Raw genomic sequence first — 15,104 nt, 5'->3', positions numbered from 1 at the left:
ATTTACCTCAGGACGGTTGTGACCGAGTGCAGCAGCATCTTTTCCCCCCACTCCCCGCCAACCCCACAAACCGCCGCCCACCCACAAGCCCCGGGTCCGCCTCCTCCCGAGCTCCGGCTACTCGCCCCATCCCGCAGATTGGTTCCGACTCCCCGGCACGCCACCATCTTTAGCGGCAACATGGGTAAAGCATTTCCACTCTTTTATTTATTTTTTTTAAAAAATCTTTAAAACAAAACCGAAGAAAGGGGGTCGGTATCCCGCTGCTTCTTGTCCGTTCGCCCTTTGTAATTTTTGGTCAGCGGCGCAGGGGTGGTGAAGGTGAAGGGTTGTTGTTTGTATGGTGTTTAAGTTGGGGGGGGAGGTGGTATGTGAGGGGAGGGCGGCCTCGGGCTTTATTGTGTCTCGGGGTTTTTTGTGCCGATCCCTGGGCCTAGGCCGCGGCCTGACCATTCAAAAGCATCTCCTTTCCTCAATCGAAGTTATCCTCGTCGCCAAGGACTTGATTTTATTTTTTTTTGAAATGCCGCGTCAATTTCTTTTCATTTGCGAGAAAAAGGGTGTCATTTTAAAAAAACATGAACTTGCTTTGATTAGTGCGCGTGCGCCATGCGGGATCATAGAGGAATGTTTTAACGCTGAGAATTGTATTTACTTTATGCAGAGGATTTTAAATGCACGTTCACAGTCGTGTTTCTACGAAGAACTTGCACTTTTGGGGGGAAAACGAAGCACATTTTTTCACCGAAATCCAATGTTTGGTCCCTGTCCCGGGTACATTTGTGCCGCGCGCGGTTTGTAGTCCGGCGGTGGCGGCGCCTCACTGCGCATGGGCGGGCGCTCCGAGCCACTGAAAAGAAGACGAAAATCTGCTCCTTTCGAAGCGGGGAGGCTACCCTCTCCCCAGGCAGGAGCGGGGAGGATATGCGACGGGAATGTGGCCGACGCCCTCCCTTCTTTAGCCCCGGAGTAGCGGGTTTTGAAGGCCCCCATGAAGGCGGGAAGCAGGGCCGGCGTGGACTACAACTCCCAGCAACCCCCACCACTGGGCGCCATGTTGGAATTTCCCGCGCCTGCGCACTGGCGGCGCTCGGTCACCGTGGCGGGTTGTGAAGAAGCCTTTTGTTTGTGTGTGTTTCTTTTACATTTTTACCAAAACAGCTTGTGTATTTTTGCAAGATTTGTTTTCTTAGATTATAGTAATCGTGGGATTTGAAGACGGTTTAAAATACTAGTATTACCGTCGGCCGCTCCTTTTTATAAAAGGTACGGGTTTGCATTTTAAACGTTCCCTTTTTAAAGTTGCAAACACCACCTGCAGCTTAACGGCGACTCGTTGCATTAATTTGAAAATATTTTTTCCCACTTCACTGAATCCTCCTTCATTCCCCGCCCAATTTGAAGGCGTCAGTTGGGTTTCGGTGGGTGGCATTTGGCCTCTAAAGTCAGAAGATGGTGGGTTCAAGCCCCACCGCAGAGACTTGAGCGCACAATCTAGGCCAACGCTGTGTGGTGCTGTACTGAGGGGGTGCTGCACTGCCAGACGTGCCATCATTTCGGTGGGACGCTAAATGGAGTGATGCTGTGGGATGTTAAAGATCCCGCGTCCACTCGTTCAGAAGATCAGGACACCGTGTCCTGACCGTTATTCCCGCCCCCCCTTACTAACAACGCAGGAGCCAAATGAGGGTTATCTAAATGGATAATTGTTAATCTGAGAGAAACATACTTCAGATGTTAAACCTGTAAGAATCTCAAAATGCTGGAAGTGCTTAACAGATCTAGCATTATCCACTGAGAGAGAAACAATGAATGATTCTAGTCGATGAAGGAGTTTATTTATTGCGGAGAGATTAACTGATCATGTCACGTTGCTATTTGTTGTGGTGACTTCCTTTAACAACTGGACAGCAGCATTCATTCAATAATTTGCTCTGCTGTGAATCGTGTTTTATTTTGTGCACGTTTTGACCCACACAGTGCAGGAGAAGGAAGAGAGTTTCTTCCTTGGCGCTATCTTGTCAGCCAGATCTTTGGCAGAGGTTTAGCAGATGGTTCTCTTCAACTGGTGCCAAATTATACCATGCCTTTCACAAACTCAGATCATCATGCAGCTCTTTTCAACCAAGAAGTAGTTTTGAAATATAGTCACTGCTTAATGATGTGGGAAGTGTAGCAACCAGTTTAGACACAGAAACCTCTCAAACAATAATGTGGAAGTGGTCAGGTCTTTAATAATTTCAAACAAAATGTTGAAGAAACTCAAGACTGGCAGCATCTGTAGAGATATAATCAATTAATATTTGAAGCTTGGTATGACTCCTTCAGAACATATTTTTAGTGATATTTGTTGAAGGGTAAGAGATGGAGACACCAGGGAGAACTCTGCTGTTTTTCAGAGTTGCTGTGGATATTTTGCATTCATCTAAGAAGGCAGATGGCACTTAAGGTCTTATCAGATGTTAGATATTTTGGATAGTACAAGACAGGTCAGCCTGGATGTGGGGGAATTAGAATCCACTATCTTCTAACGCCAAGGTGAAAATGCTGCCACTGAGACAAAACTGACACTTTAATCAAAGCCTCCGGTGACAATTTTTCAGAATAACCAGTTGTTGATCTGAATGAGGTTATGCACCCGTTACTGTACTTCATCTTGTTTAAGAGGTATACTCATGAAGTTGTTGCCAGGATACAGTGAAATTTGCCAGGCAATAATAGTACTGTGAAACTGGCTGTGATGCAGCATAGGATCTCATTGAAACCACTATTTTGGTCGGTACTGACTCTGAGTCTGTTGCACTAATTGGTACTCTGCAATAAAAATTGCCTTAAAATAAAATGACACCCAGAAATACTAAATCTATATATCTTCTTAAAAAATCCTTTGACAGAAGAGGAGGCGAGGAGAATGTGAGCTGATTCTTAATGAGCAATCTCTGCAGAGCAGCAGGGCTTAGAGAAGCTGCTTTTCCATTGCTGCTGTTTTAATTCTAATTCCAGCCAGGAGATCTGGTTTCTGAGCTTGTTTCTAAGGTTGTGTTAACACCTGGTTCATATTCCAGTAACAGATTTAGTGTCTCATGAGTTCACAATCAGTACATAATGCTGTCAAGAATTAGTGTACAGTTTAGTGCAAATATTGGTCAATAGTGTAAATGAACGTTTTTGAATATGGACCTGTCAGACAAGTTATAATGGTGTTGGAAGCAAAGGTTTATTAAAACCACTAGTTTGTGATGAAAGGAATCTAGTCATATGGGCCTAGCCAGGTTACATCCTGACAGTTTTTTTTGTTGGGGAATGGCAGTGTCATTTGGTTCCAGTCAACTGTGACTCGAATAATTTTGCCTTAAAGTCCCACCGTTGCTTACAAGAATTTTTCTTACTTGTGATACAGGATTAAATTTCATAGGTTTCATTTTGTGAATAGGCACTTTGACCTCCAAGCTGCCTCCCTGCTCCTGTAGCCCAGCAGCAGCAAGCTGTGAACAGTTAAAACTGGGCTGTGGATTGTAACTTGCTGCCAGCAAGCCTGCTTGTAAGCTTGACCGCAGGTCTGACATGGCAAGACACCCAATGTGTTGCCATGTGGGTTGCAAACATTTGTACTCGGACATGCAATCTCAACTGACTGCAGCTCCTCACGGCCCTAATCATCATCTCCCTGTTTGCATCAATATGGCTTTTTAACCAATTCCTCTTTGATAAAGGTCTACATCAAGCAAAACTACATGTTTTAGACTAGTTTTCCAAAAATGTTCTAAATAGGTGATTAGGTAATCCAGACTGTTGGCTACACATACTGGGACTGTAAATATTCACATTTCATAATGAAGAACTTGTTTAGGGGAAGGGGTTTACAATGTAAAATATAGAACATGAAGCTTGTTGCTGTCTAGAATTAGGAGGGAATTAATTTCTTATGCAAGATGATACTGAAACCCCTGCATTGATGATGGACATAATTTTCAAAGTCCTCTTATGAAAGTCAGCTTCAGAGGAATCATTTCAGTGTGTGTATATATATGTGTGTGTAATACACATATATAATATGTACTATATATAAAATGTATTTATTTAAAAAAGCTTAGCCCTTCTGGATGGTTTTATTTTCAGTGTTCAGTATAATTCTTCATGATTAGTTGGTGTTGATCTTATTTTATGGTTTTGACTTATGTGACGTATGGCCATTTCAATGAAAATTATTAAAATATTCTACATAAATATACTTCTTGTATTGCAACAGAGATTACATAAAAGGTATTTAATTGTCTGCAGTGGGACTTTTGGAAGTCCTGTGTTTGTGAAAAGCACTGTCTATAAATTTGTGGTTGCTGCGCCATTCCTCATACTTAATCAGTTCCCTGACTCTTCTGAAATCTTCAGCTTACACGTTCGCCGTTCATAAGATCTAACTTTCTGTCAATCCATTAGTTTGGGAATAAACATTTGAGATTGGGTGATTGTCCTGGGTGTGTAAGGGGAGGAGCAATAAGAATTGATTATGCTCTCATCGCTGTTCATGAATGGAGCCTGGAGAATGGGAATATCTCATTGTTCGTTTGTTAAACCATTCTTGGGACATGGGGTGCTCACTGACAAAGCTGTACTTAATTCCACATCCCTACTCTCTAATAAGCAGTTTGATACAATTGAAATAAATGTTTTTGTTTGTATATCACCCTTCCTGACTGCAGGATGCCCCAAAATACAACATTACTAATGAGATTATACTGCTCTGAAGTGTAGTTATGCCATATTGTAGGAAACATCATAGCCAAATCTGTGTGAAGTAAGATCCCTTAAGCAGTAACGTGCTGATGACCAGCAACTTTATTTTAGTGATACCGACTGAGTGAGAAATCGTGGGCAGGCCACTGAGAAAAATGCTTTTGCTCTTCTTTGATATGGCACCACAGGATCCTTTGTGCCTGCCTGGGAGGGCAGACCATGGCTTCATTTTACAAATGTGAAATATTCTCCATATCGCAGAAGTGTCACAGTAATGCACTGAAGTGGCAGCATGGATTATAGGCTCAGTCTCTTGTGTGGGACTTTAACCCACAACCTTCTAATTAGTAGGTATTTGAACCAATGATGACCTTGCCTTCTTTCAGTGAGGTGGAGTTGGCACATGATATCTGAAACAATTTTATGCATGGAGTGATTCCTGCGGTCTTGCAAACACAAACATAGGCTAAGATTTAAATTAATAAGCGATCTTTTATTTAGTACAACACTGGTCATCAAACCACATCATGTTAAGTGAGGATGAAAAAAACACACAGGAAATGCATAATAAGTTAAGATATCTGAAAGCTAAAGGGAGCAGACAGCAGGCCAGGTGCAGTCCGTCTCCACACAGCGTCATGGAGCTAGAACACAGTGAACATGGAAGGTTGCCAAGAGGCATAAGGCCAGTGGAGTTATGTTTTTTGAGGCAGTCTGTTGCAAAGTCTTTTTATGAATAGTTCTGAACAAAAAATTCCTGCAGTACTTTTTAAATGTAATTTTTTTTCTGATAGTTATTAAAGCAATTTTGAAACAGCAAAATGTGCCATATAATTTCTTTATAAGCAACAGAAACTTGATGAATTTTACCAACCATTTTCAAGAAATTGAACCTCCTTCAGGAACAGCTAAAGAAGTAGAAAAAAGTTGAATTTTCTATATGTTCAGAAACTATGAACAGCAGAGGATCAAAGATTTGGAAATCATTAGACAGGCATGGAAAACAGTCAAAGCAACTAATAGAATGTTGGCCTTTTGCTCAAATGATGTTCCAGTTATGTAGTATCTGACAAAGGCTCTGTTTAGTGTCGTTGTTCATTTCTGACACTGCACCTCAGGAAACAATATACTGAACGCAGAGGTGGTGCATTAATTTAATGATGAGGTGGTGTTAAATACATTCAGTCTGTATTCCCTTGAGTTAGAAGATTGATCTGATCAGGTGTTTAAATGTTAAAAGGTTCCAATATGGAGAAATCTTCCTCTGGTGGTGAAACAAAACAGAGTGTAATTGTGTGGGGCAGTGTAAAAACCCACCTGATTCATCAACTTTCTGGAAGGTTGGAAATCTGCTATCCTTATCCAGTCTGACCTCTGTGATTCTGGCTCACAACAATGTGGGTGACTCTGCAATGGCTTAGCAAGCCATTCGGCTGTATCAATCCATTACAATCCCCCCTGCAAAAGGGATGAAACCAGATGGACAGCCTGGCATCACCAGGCTATCAGGGATGCTTTCACTAGGTCAAAATGCTGGAACTCATCCCTGTATCACATGTGCTACACTGGTTCGAGGAGGGGGCTCATCACCATTGAGGTGGCCAATAAATGTTTGCTTAGCCAGCGATGTCACGCCCGATTGAATGAATAAATAATTAAAGTCACAGGATGGTGATAATTTGGAACACTGTGTTAACAGGCTTTAGGTACTTGAGAACAAGTGGTGTGGGTGGTATTGATGGATTGAGTTTGTGGGTAAGTGATTTGTAGAAGACTGATGAAAACAGACTGGTTGAATGGCATCCTGTAATTGCATCTGTCCATATGAGCATCATTTTCTTCCTTCCTACAACTGTTCACTACATAGATTTATGATCCAGATGCTGCTTCAAGAGAATGTGGGATGTAGGTGCAATCTGATTTCTGTGTTGCTTGCAGCTTTCCTCCTTGTTGGGAGGGATAGGATAGGGCCACAAGTACCGATTTTGTTAGTCGATTTTTCAGCAAACAGTTGAGATCCCTTTGCAACCACCCGACACTGTCCAACAAAGAGCATCATTTGGTTGTTGATGAAGCCCACATGTTGCAATTGCTTCTTTTTCCTCAGGTTTTCTCAGCATCACATTCACTATCCTTCTCAAAGGAGCAGAGTACAACATAAACTCTGGATTTGGACAACTGTTTTCTAGATCAGTCTGCATGGTGGCTTAGTGGTTAGCACTGCTGCCTCACAGCGCCAGGGACCCGGGTTCAATTCTAGCCTTGGGCGACTGTGTGTGTGGAGTTTGCGCATTCTCCCCATGTCTGCGTGGGTTTCCTCCGGGTGCTCCGGTTTCCTCCCATAGTCCAAAGATGTGCAGGCTAGGTGGATTGGCCATGCTAAATTTCCCATAATGTTCAGGGGTGAGTGGGTTATAGGGGGATAGGTCTGGGTGGGATTCTTCAAGGGGCAGTGTGGACTTGTTGGGCGAAGGGCCTGTTTCCACACTGTAGGGAATCTAATCTAAAATACTGAGACTTTGCTTTGCAATAATCACAGTTCTGATTTGAAGCCCTTAGAGTACTTACATCCAAGCTAACCACAGTTGACAGGGTTTTTTTTCCCTGTCTCCAGTGGTTTCGGTACGTGAAATGTGGAGCTCAGTGCTTCCATTACTGTGCTCAAACTCCCTATCACCTACCAGCCAGTTTCACTGACTTACCCAAGAAGATATCCAATTTTATTATTCTTTTCATAGGTGATTTTCCGCTAATAAAGATCTGCCTTTTTCAGAACCCACAGCTATCTGTCCTTTGTATAATGCCAGGCATCTGGTTTATGGAGTGTACAATACAAAAGTCTGCTCATTTTGTCACAAGCCAATTCAAGCCTTGGACTGATCCACCTTGCAGCAAATTGCTACATAAGTAGAATACAGTATTAACTCCGGAATGCAAATAACTTGGAATTTTATAGTAAACCCAGCCTAGTAATGGAGTGAGTATCGACACTGTCCTTCACTATTGTGTGGGACTTCCATAACGAAAACCTCTTGATCCTAAAAATAGGAGGGAATCTCCAGCAAAATAGTGACAGCAGAAATAGTTGCACAAACACTCATACGAAGATTAGTCATTTAAAGTACTGTGTCTCCAGTGTTGTACAAGGGAATTCCCCTGTCCTTTCTATTTTGCCTGGAGCTTATGGTTTCACTTCATGCAGCCAAAAAACTCCACAATTTCTTTATTTGTAAATTAAATATTTGACTCCAACCCTCTTCCCTTTGAAACATAAGTAGGTTTTATGAACTTTTTATTCCAAAGTGAATGAGATTGCCCTTCATAACAGCTGAGAAACTGATGGATAGGGAGAAGAAACGGAATTTGCTAGACAAGAAGAATCAACTGAGGGTTGGGATGTTGACTGGTTCCAATGATAGGTTGAAAATATAGTTTACTTTTAAACGCAGCGTCACATTTTGTTTAAGCCCTGCCGATTTGATGTCAACAGTTCTCTGGTCAATATGCAAACAAGGCTGTTGTACACATTCAGTTCAGTCATTACCACGGCTCTGGCTGATGTTGGAATTCTGCTCAACAGAAGGATTGCAACTTTACTTTGTCCTTTGTTTGGAAATTGGGGTTTTAAAGAGGGTGATCATTTTTGTTTTAAATTGCACGATTGTCAACCTCTGTCACATCCCTGTCCATGATCTTTTAACTCTTTATATCCCACCTCCCCCATACTATTACATGTGTACAATCACTTGTACCTGTATAATTCATAATGCAGCAAGATACTGCGTTATGGGAGCATTTTTTGTTAAACACACAAAACAAATCAGTTAAGTAGACATTAGGATATATGACCGAAACTTGATCTAAAAAGTAAGTTTTAGGAAGCACCTTTAGAGGAGGATAGAATGGCAGAATCTGAGGTTTGAAGAAGAAATTCCTTTAAAGATCCAGACAGCTGAAGACAAACTAATAGCAGCGTAATAAAAATTGGTATTTATAAGAGGGAAGAAGTGGATTGCAGAGGTAATATTATTAGAATAATATACTGGAGTCTGTAATGTTCCAGGGATATTGGTTTGAATCCCACTGTGGTTGCATCTGAACTCAATAGAAAATTTAGAATTAAAAAAGGTAGACTGTTGACAATGTAACCTTTCTCAGTTCTCACACTTAAACCCGTCTGGTTCACTAAAGTCCTCTTAGGGTGGGAAATCTGCAATCGGAGATGAGCAATAAATGCCAGCCCAGTCAGCAATGCCTACATAAACAAATTTTAAAGTGTTGTAAGGTTGACAGAGATTGAGAGGGGCAAGATTGTGAAAATGTGTAAGAACAATAAGAATTTCAAAATTATCTTTTTTTTAGTATCCTGCAAACTTTCATTTGGCGCTCATTATGACAGTGTAGACTATCAGTGTGGCAGAATTCATTTTAGAGAGTGTCTGGGAGGGGGGTAGTGAGTGATGCATTCTGATTTGAAAGGAATACTGTTTGTGTTGATTTTACAATTTCTCAATTTAGTTAACTTTTTTATAAACAGCTTCAGCCTCACTTCTCAATTTAAGACTGGACACAATGGGGAAAAAGCAAAACAAGAAAAAGGTGGAGGAGGTTCTAGAGGAGGAGGAGGAAGAGTACGTCGTTGAAAAAGTACTGGACAGGCGTATCGTGAAAGGAAAAGTGGAATATTTGCTGAAGTGGAAAGGATTCTCGGAGTGAGTGTTTAATAAATTCATGTTAGTTTCAGTAACAGATCTGTCCGTTCTCCATGTAGGCCTTCGAAGGCGTGCAGCACATTCACCAGAATATTATCCGGGTTAGATAATGAGAGATCACACACATTATCCCCTGGTCACTGAAGGGAAACTAAGACTTAGAATTTGTGTCAGGAGAATTTTAAAAGCTACAGAATATATATCGATCATTTTTTGATGCTAGATTGTGTCAGGATTAGACTGATAAGGTAGTTGCATGAAACAGTACTGGAAAAAGATGAGTAAACGCGATTAGAACTATTGTTCGAATGATAAATACCAGTAGAGGTTAATTTGAATGGCCTGTTTTGAGTTAACTTCCGTGTATTTTTCCCCTGGAATCTGGATGGTTAAAGGGTAATTTAATGAAACTTCTGAGATTTTTGAAAGGAATGGATAGGGCAACTGAAAGGGCATAACCTGATCAAATCAGAACCGTGCCACTCAGGAAGGAAGTTAAGCAAGCTCTTCCTATCACCACAGATAATGGAAATGTGGAACTGTTTTCCACAAAAAATATTAGGTGCTAGCTAGATTCATAATTTAAAATCTGAGATTAATTATAGACACTGAATATAAAATGGATATGGAGTTACAGTCCAAATCAGCCATGTCTTTATGAAATGATGAAACAGGCTTGTTCCTGGAAGAAGCATTTTTACAGAAAGCTGCTCTGTCATGAGCATCATGGCCATGCCAGATACACATTTACCATTGCTGGTCACTAAGGAATGGGCCAGAGAGAGATTTCTTTGTCACTATGCAGCAAAGCTATCAGATGAATTTAATTTTGAAACAGAGTAAATAATCAGCTATAGTTGCCTTCACTAAGCAATTAGATTACATCTTCTGTCTTCTTAACCTCCCCGTTAACATCTTTTAATTGCATTGGCATGTGATTCTCAAGTTAAAAAGGAATTAGAAAAGAGCAGTCAATTTCATTAATTTGGTCCCCAAAAATAAATTAGAATGGTTAAAGCCCTTTGAATTGCCTCATAAGCTGGCCAAAGTGGTGTCACTTGTGTCACCGCAGTCCAGTAGTTAAGGTGAGGTCTTTCTTTCGCGTTCCATTTTGGGTCTTCAGTTCTGTACAACATTGTAGCACATTGAACGAAAGTGCTTTTTTTGAGAAGATTAAAGTTCTCATTGGAATTTTGAGAAGCTGTAAACAAGGTAAACATACTTAAGTGTTGAAGCACTGATTTGTGAGCTCCTATGTCTGTTTGTGGTTTACTGTCAGGACAGTACAGGCTACATCCTTGTGAATCACACCAAAGCACAGCTCAACAGTCCTTCTCCATTCAACATCTGTGTTTCAGATGCATCACTTACAATATAGGAAGCCGCACAGTTTCCGTAGCCTGAATTGTATTGTTAGATAGTCAGTGTGTGCAGAAGGTATACATTTGATTGCAGATCTAATGTAATGTATGTGATGCTGAGTGAAACTGGATAGAAAACGTAATGTAGACCCAAATAAGGGTTTGTTTGAAAATCCCTGTCCCATCTAATCTTGCCCCAGTGGCCCAGAACAGCTCTATCATATTGTTATTATTTGAGACTGATGATGAGAACATAGAACATAGAAAAGTACAGCACAGTACAGGCCCTTAAGCTGAGCTTTTTTTTTTGGGGGGGGGCGCGTGTTGTTTGTTTGCTCTTGGCCTGCTGTCTAAAACTGAATTTTTGTTTTCAGTGATGACAACACATGGGAGCCTGAGGAGAATCTTGACTGTCCTGATCTCATCGCAGAGTTTTTACAGTCCCAGAAAATAGCACATGATGGAATAGACAAAACAGAGGGGCCCAAACGGAAAGCAGAGTCTGATACTGAAACTGAGGAAAATAAAAACAAGAAGAGGAGAGAGGAGGTCTGTGAATATGCTTCTGCTTTCTTTTAAATATTACCTGTTCTTCCATTTCCCGCACAGATACTCGAGCCTTGAATTTTAGTATCTACATGACTGTTTATTGGCCAAGGCAGCCTGATTTCTATTCTCCATCCAGGAAAAACTCTGATGAGGCTGATTTGGTTCCAGCAAAAGAGGCAAATGTCAAGTGTCCCCAGGTGGTTATCTCATTTTATTACAGAGTAAAATCCTAGGAACATTTTAAACATCTCTTCTGTTACAAAGGGATAAATGATCTACTTTTGCTGTAACCTGTCCCTTTCTAGAACTATTCTGGTGAGGAGAAGCGGTCCTTAACTGGCCATTCCCTCCAAGTTTGGCTGTATAGTACTGGAATAGAATTATGAATCCATTCTTGTTCCCTTCAAACCAATGTGCAGGGTTGGAATCAAGACAGTGGAAAGTTTGGATCATGTATCATGAGAACGAAAGCAAGTGATGCAAAATAACTACTTAAATTACTGTCCTTTCATGAGAAACGAGCTCATGGCTTTGAGGGGAGGAGTCGGGTATTGTAGATTAAGGTGTTCAACAATAATTCTTGGCAATTGCTCTGAGACAGATTGTGCCAGATCTTGACTATATTTTAGTATCTACATGACTGTTTATTGGCCAAGGCAGCCTGATATGTTTAAAGGATTTGGAGGGTTAGACTCAGCTCTAGGTGAGTTAGTGTCATCCTTATCCCTTTCTGTTGAGTAAACCTGTCTCTCTGTGGATTTCTTGGTTTGTCACAGTGATGACACACCATCTTCCCACCCCTCCTTCCTGGCAGAGGTCTAATGTGTTTCTCTTGCAGCAGGAGAAGCCAAGAGGTTTTGCCAGAGGATTGGAGCCAGAGCGTATTATTGGGGCTACAGACTCCAGCGGAGAGCTCATGTTCCTCATGAAGTGGTGAGTTCTAGCTTTTAAAATTGATTTCTGGGTTTAAGCCTCCCACCAAAACATGTTACTCTGGCTAGAGACTAAAAGAGCTCAATCTATGGATGGGAATATAAATTTGTCCCTAACTAGGGTAGAAAAGGGTGGAAGAAAGAAATTGTAGAATGGAATAATTAATCTTAGAAGTAGGCTGTCTGGCTTATCATGTCTGTGAAGTCTTTGAAAGAATTATCCAATTACTCTGTCTTCACCATTTCTGTCCCCAAACCAGAAAATAAGTTAGAAAGCTTATCACCAAGAATAATCTGCCTGGGTAGGAGCTGTTAGTGTGAGTTTGACTGACACAGTTAGGTGTGTTGTGTACTTGCAGATTCCAGACCAAATCAGATTGAAAGTTGTTCATAAACTTATTAATTTCTATTCTCCATCCAGGAAAAACTCTGATGAGGCTGATTTGGTTCCAGCAAAAGAGGCAAATGTCAAGTGTCCCCAGGTGGTTATCTCATTTTATGAGGAACGTCTGACGTGGCATTCATACCCATCTGAAGAGGAAGAAAAGAAGGAGGAAAAGTAATCAAGGGAGAGGGGCTTAAGCAACTCCCATTACAACTTTACAAGACGAGAAAATAATCCCGACTTTTCAGAAAGTGGTTTTCAGTTGTACAGGTGTATAGTTCTCCGGGTGTACCTTTTCTCAATCCTTTCAGACCCATATCATTGTCAACATTTGGGAGGGGATGGGACAGGTTGTGTTTTTAAATGCAGCATGATTTTTTTTTCCTCCAGATTTTTGGATAACAACTGTAGAAGCCAGTGAATTGTAGATTAGTTACCTTGGCTTGTAGCATAGGGTTTGAATCCTCAAAGGGGAAAGGAGTCTGTAGGGCTGATGTGCCATTTAAACAGTAGCCTCTTTTTAATATGACGTATGATGGTTTTGGTTAAAATTCCTCCCTCTCCTCAGCCTTTTCCTTCACATGCTCCGGATCTGAACGGCAGCTTAGTCAGAATTTATTTGACTTGTCTTGAGATGTGACAACTACTTTAGAAAGCCCTGTGTGGCTGCCTGATGGTTGTAGTTACACCTTTATTGGAGCGGGATGGAGAGAGAGTTCAGTGGCTCCTGCTCATGAGTATCCTGCCATTGTGAGCCTCGGTCCCCTGGATTTTTTTTCTTTGCTTTTAAGATAGTGTTTCAGTTATAGTGAAAGACTCTCCTCTTGTTGGCTAGTGCAGGTTGCTCTACAATCCAACAATAAACCTCAATTAGTGAGAAAAGCGTTCTTAAAGAGTCAAATGATGTTGGACAGGATTTCTTAAAGGGTCAAATTCTTGAGGTTGCTGATTGGTGCAAGATTCCAGTCATGTGAAGTAGAGTAACTCGCTATTCTTGTGGCTTACGCAATTTTTAATTTGATTTTGATTTTGTTTTGTATTAAAGCTTGATAATTGTTTAACTTCCACTGCCTAGTGATGGAATCTGCTCCTGCCCAGGATTCTGGGAGGAGAATGCAGCTGTGTAGTACAGACAGAACTGCAAAAAGACCTAGCAGTTAGCAGCATTGGGACAAAGAAACGTTTGTTTCTTGGATGCATGCCTTTTTTTTGTGGTCAGATGGAGGTTTACTTTGGAAGCATTATCCCAACAGCTTCACTGTACCTTCCCTACTTATATTGCACAGCCAGCTGGTTATGATTGTGCAGGTTGAGATTCCAAATACCATATCCCAGTGCAGCACCACATTCTCCACTATCTTGCCATCGCTGGATCAGTGACCTTTTGAAGATATGAAGTGGAGTGCTCTTGTAATTCAGTCTTTATTTCCAGACAGCTGTGTAAAGCGTGGCAGCTTGGGGCCAGTGCCCATCTAATTCATTCCCCAGCTGAGGAGCACGAGTAGGTACTAGGTGTAATTATCGCTCTGGGAGTGTTTGGTGGATAGCCCCAGGAACTCTTAAGTTTATTTGGTCCCAGTATACCATTTTATTATTGACTCAGTTGTTTGATTGGTGAAACCTCTCACTGAACCATTAATTTATCTGTTCAACCTGTTTGGGAGGAGAGGGAAGTTGTGTAGCAAATACACATGTGCATCACTGAATTACATCTGCTCCTTTGCTTGAGACATTGATCTTGTGCATAGCAATTGGGGGTGGGCATGGATTTGGCTTTACCTGCCCAAGTCAGAAATCAAGCCAAAAAAAAACTACCTTTTAAAAATGTCCCCAGTAGAATTGTGATTCTGGCTGTGTTTTGTCTATTGGGGAGGGTTTTGGGGGGCGGGGAAGAGGGAGAGAGAGAAGAGTATGCTGTCTCATTATAATTCACGTACCGCAGACCTGGAAAAGGGAGGTGGCTGTTGTTTCCATAATAGCCTCTCCCAACTGTCTGCAACATCGGAATCCAAGTGTCCAAATGCAGGAAAAGTATTGCTCAACAAAGTGTTTGTGTAACTGAAGTAAGACTGATTATGTTCTCATTAGTAATCTTTTTAAACGTGATGGGGGGTGGCGGGGGGGGGAGGAAGAGGGCAGTGGGGAAATGATGTGGGTATGTTTGAGGTATTTGTGGAAGGAAAAATACAAGCATGGAAACTAAAAGTATTAGTGCCACTTTCCTAGTTTTCATACATTGCAGCTCTTCTGTCTGATTCACATTTAATCATCAAATGTTGTCTTTTAGAGGGGGAGAACTGATTTTAGCTGGTTTTAAAGGATCTGTTTTTGTAGAATTCCTATTAAGTATTGTGATAACTGCTCCTGCAACATTACACCGTGTTGTTTAACAGGAACGCAAATATTGTGTAATAAAACAGGAAAAACAAAG

At 41.2% G+C, this 15,104-nt stretch overlaps 2 protein-coding genes across 5 annotated transcripts in view; one reads left to right on the top strand and one right to left on the bottom strand.

Moving 5' to 3' along the window:
* LOC125466442 (sorting nexin-11-like) overlaps positions 1-57 on the bottom strand; it is a 132,734-nt gene extending 132,677 nt beyond the window's left edge. Inside the window, exon 1 of the mRNA XM_048560937.1 lies at positions 7-57. The gene's annotated coding sequence lies outside the window, so the exon portion shown is untranslated. The remainder of the gene's footprint in view (positions 1-6) is intronic.
* Positions 58-15,103, top strand: cbx1b (chromobox homolog 1b (HP1 beta homolog Drosophila)). Of its 4 annotated transcripts, none has more exons than XM_048560932.2 (5): positions 58-184; positions 9,272-9,446; positions 11,182-11,356; positions 12,195-12,289; positions 12,710-15,103. In XM_048560932.2, the coding sequence occupies exons 1-5, from the start codon at positions 181-183 to the stop codon at positions 12,849-12,851; spliced, it is 591 nt and encodes a 196-aa protein (XP_048416889.1). In that variant the 5' UTR covers positions 58-180; the 3' UTR covers positions 12,852-15,103. The 4 variants fall into 4 exon arrangements, with proteins under 4 accessions (XP_048416889.1, XP_048416888.1, XP_059494789.1 ...); XM_048560931.2 differs by lacking the exon at positions 58-184 and adding an exon at positions 1,108-1,130 and having other exon boundaries at positions 12,198-12,289; XM_059638806.1 differs by lacking the exon at positions 58-184 and adding an exon at positions 1,108-1,130.
* Position 15,104: the final 1 nt, after the last annotated feature.

Source organism: Stegostoma tigrinum, chromosome 31, assembly GCF_030684315.1.
Source record: "Stegostoma tigrinum isolate sSteTig4 chromosome 31, sSteTig4.hap1, whole genome shotgun sequence".
Taxonomy (NCBI): domain Eukaryota; kingdom Metazoa; phylum Chordata; class Chondrichthyes; order Orectolobiformes; family Stegostomatidae; genus Stegostoma; species Stegostoma tigrinum.
Note: the sequence above shows the minus strand (reverse complement) of the source record. Positions and strands in the feature narration are given on the sequence as shown.

Excerpts from the sequence above, each read along its gene's own strand:
- cbx1b (XM_048560932.2), top strand. Across the intron at positions 11,357-12,194 it reads ACAAGAAGAGGAGAGAGGAG|CAGGAGAAGCCAAGAGGTTT; the intron begins GTCTGTGAATAT and ends TTTCTCTTGCAG. Across the intron at positions 12,290-12,709 it reads CTCATGTTCCTCATGAAGTG|GAAAAACTCTGATGAGGCTG; the intron begins GTGAGTTCTAGC and ends TTCTCCATCCAG.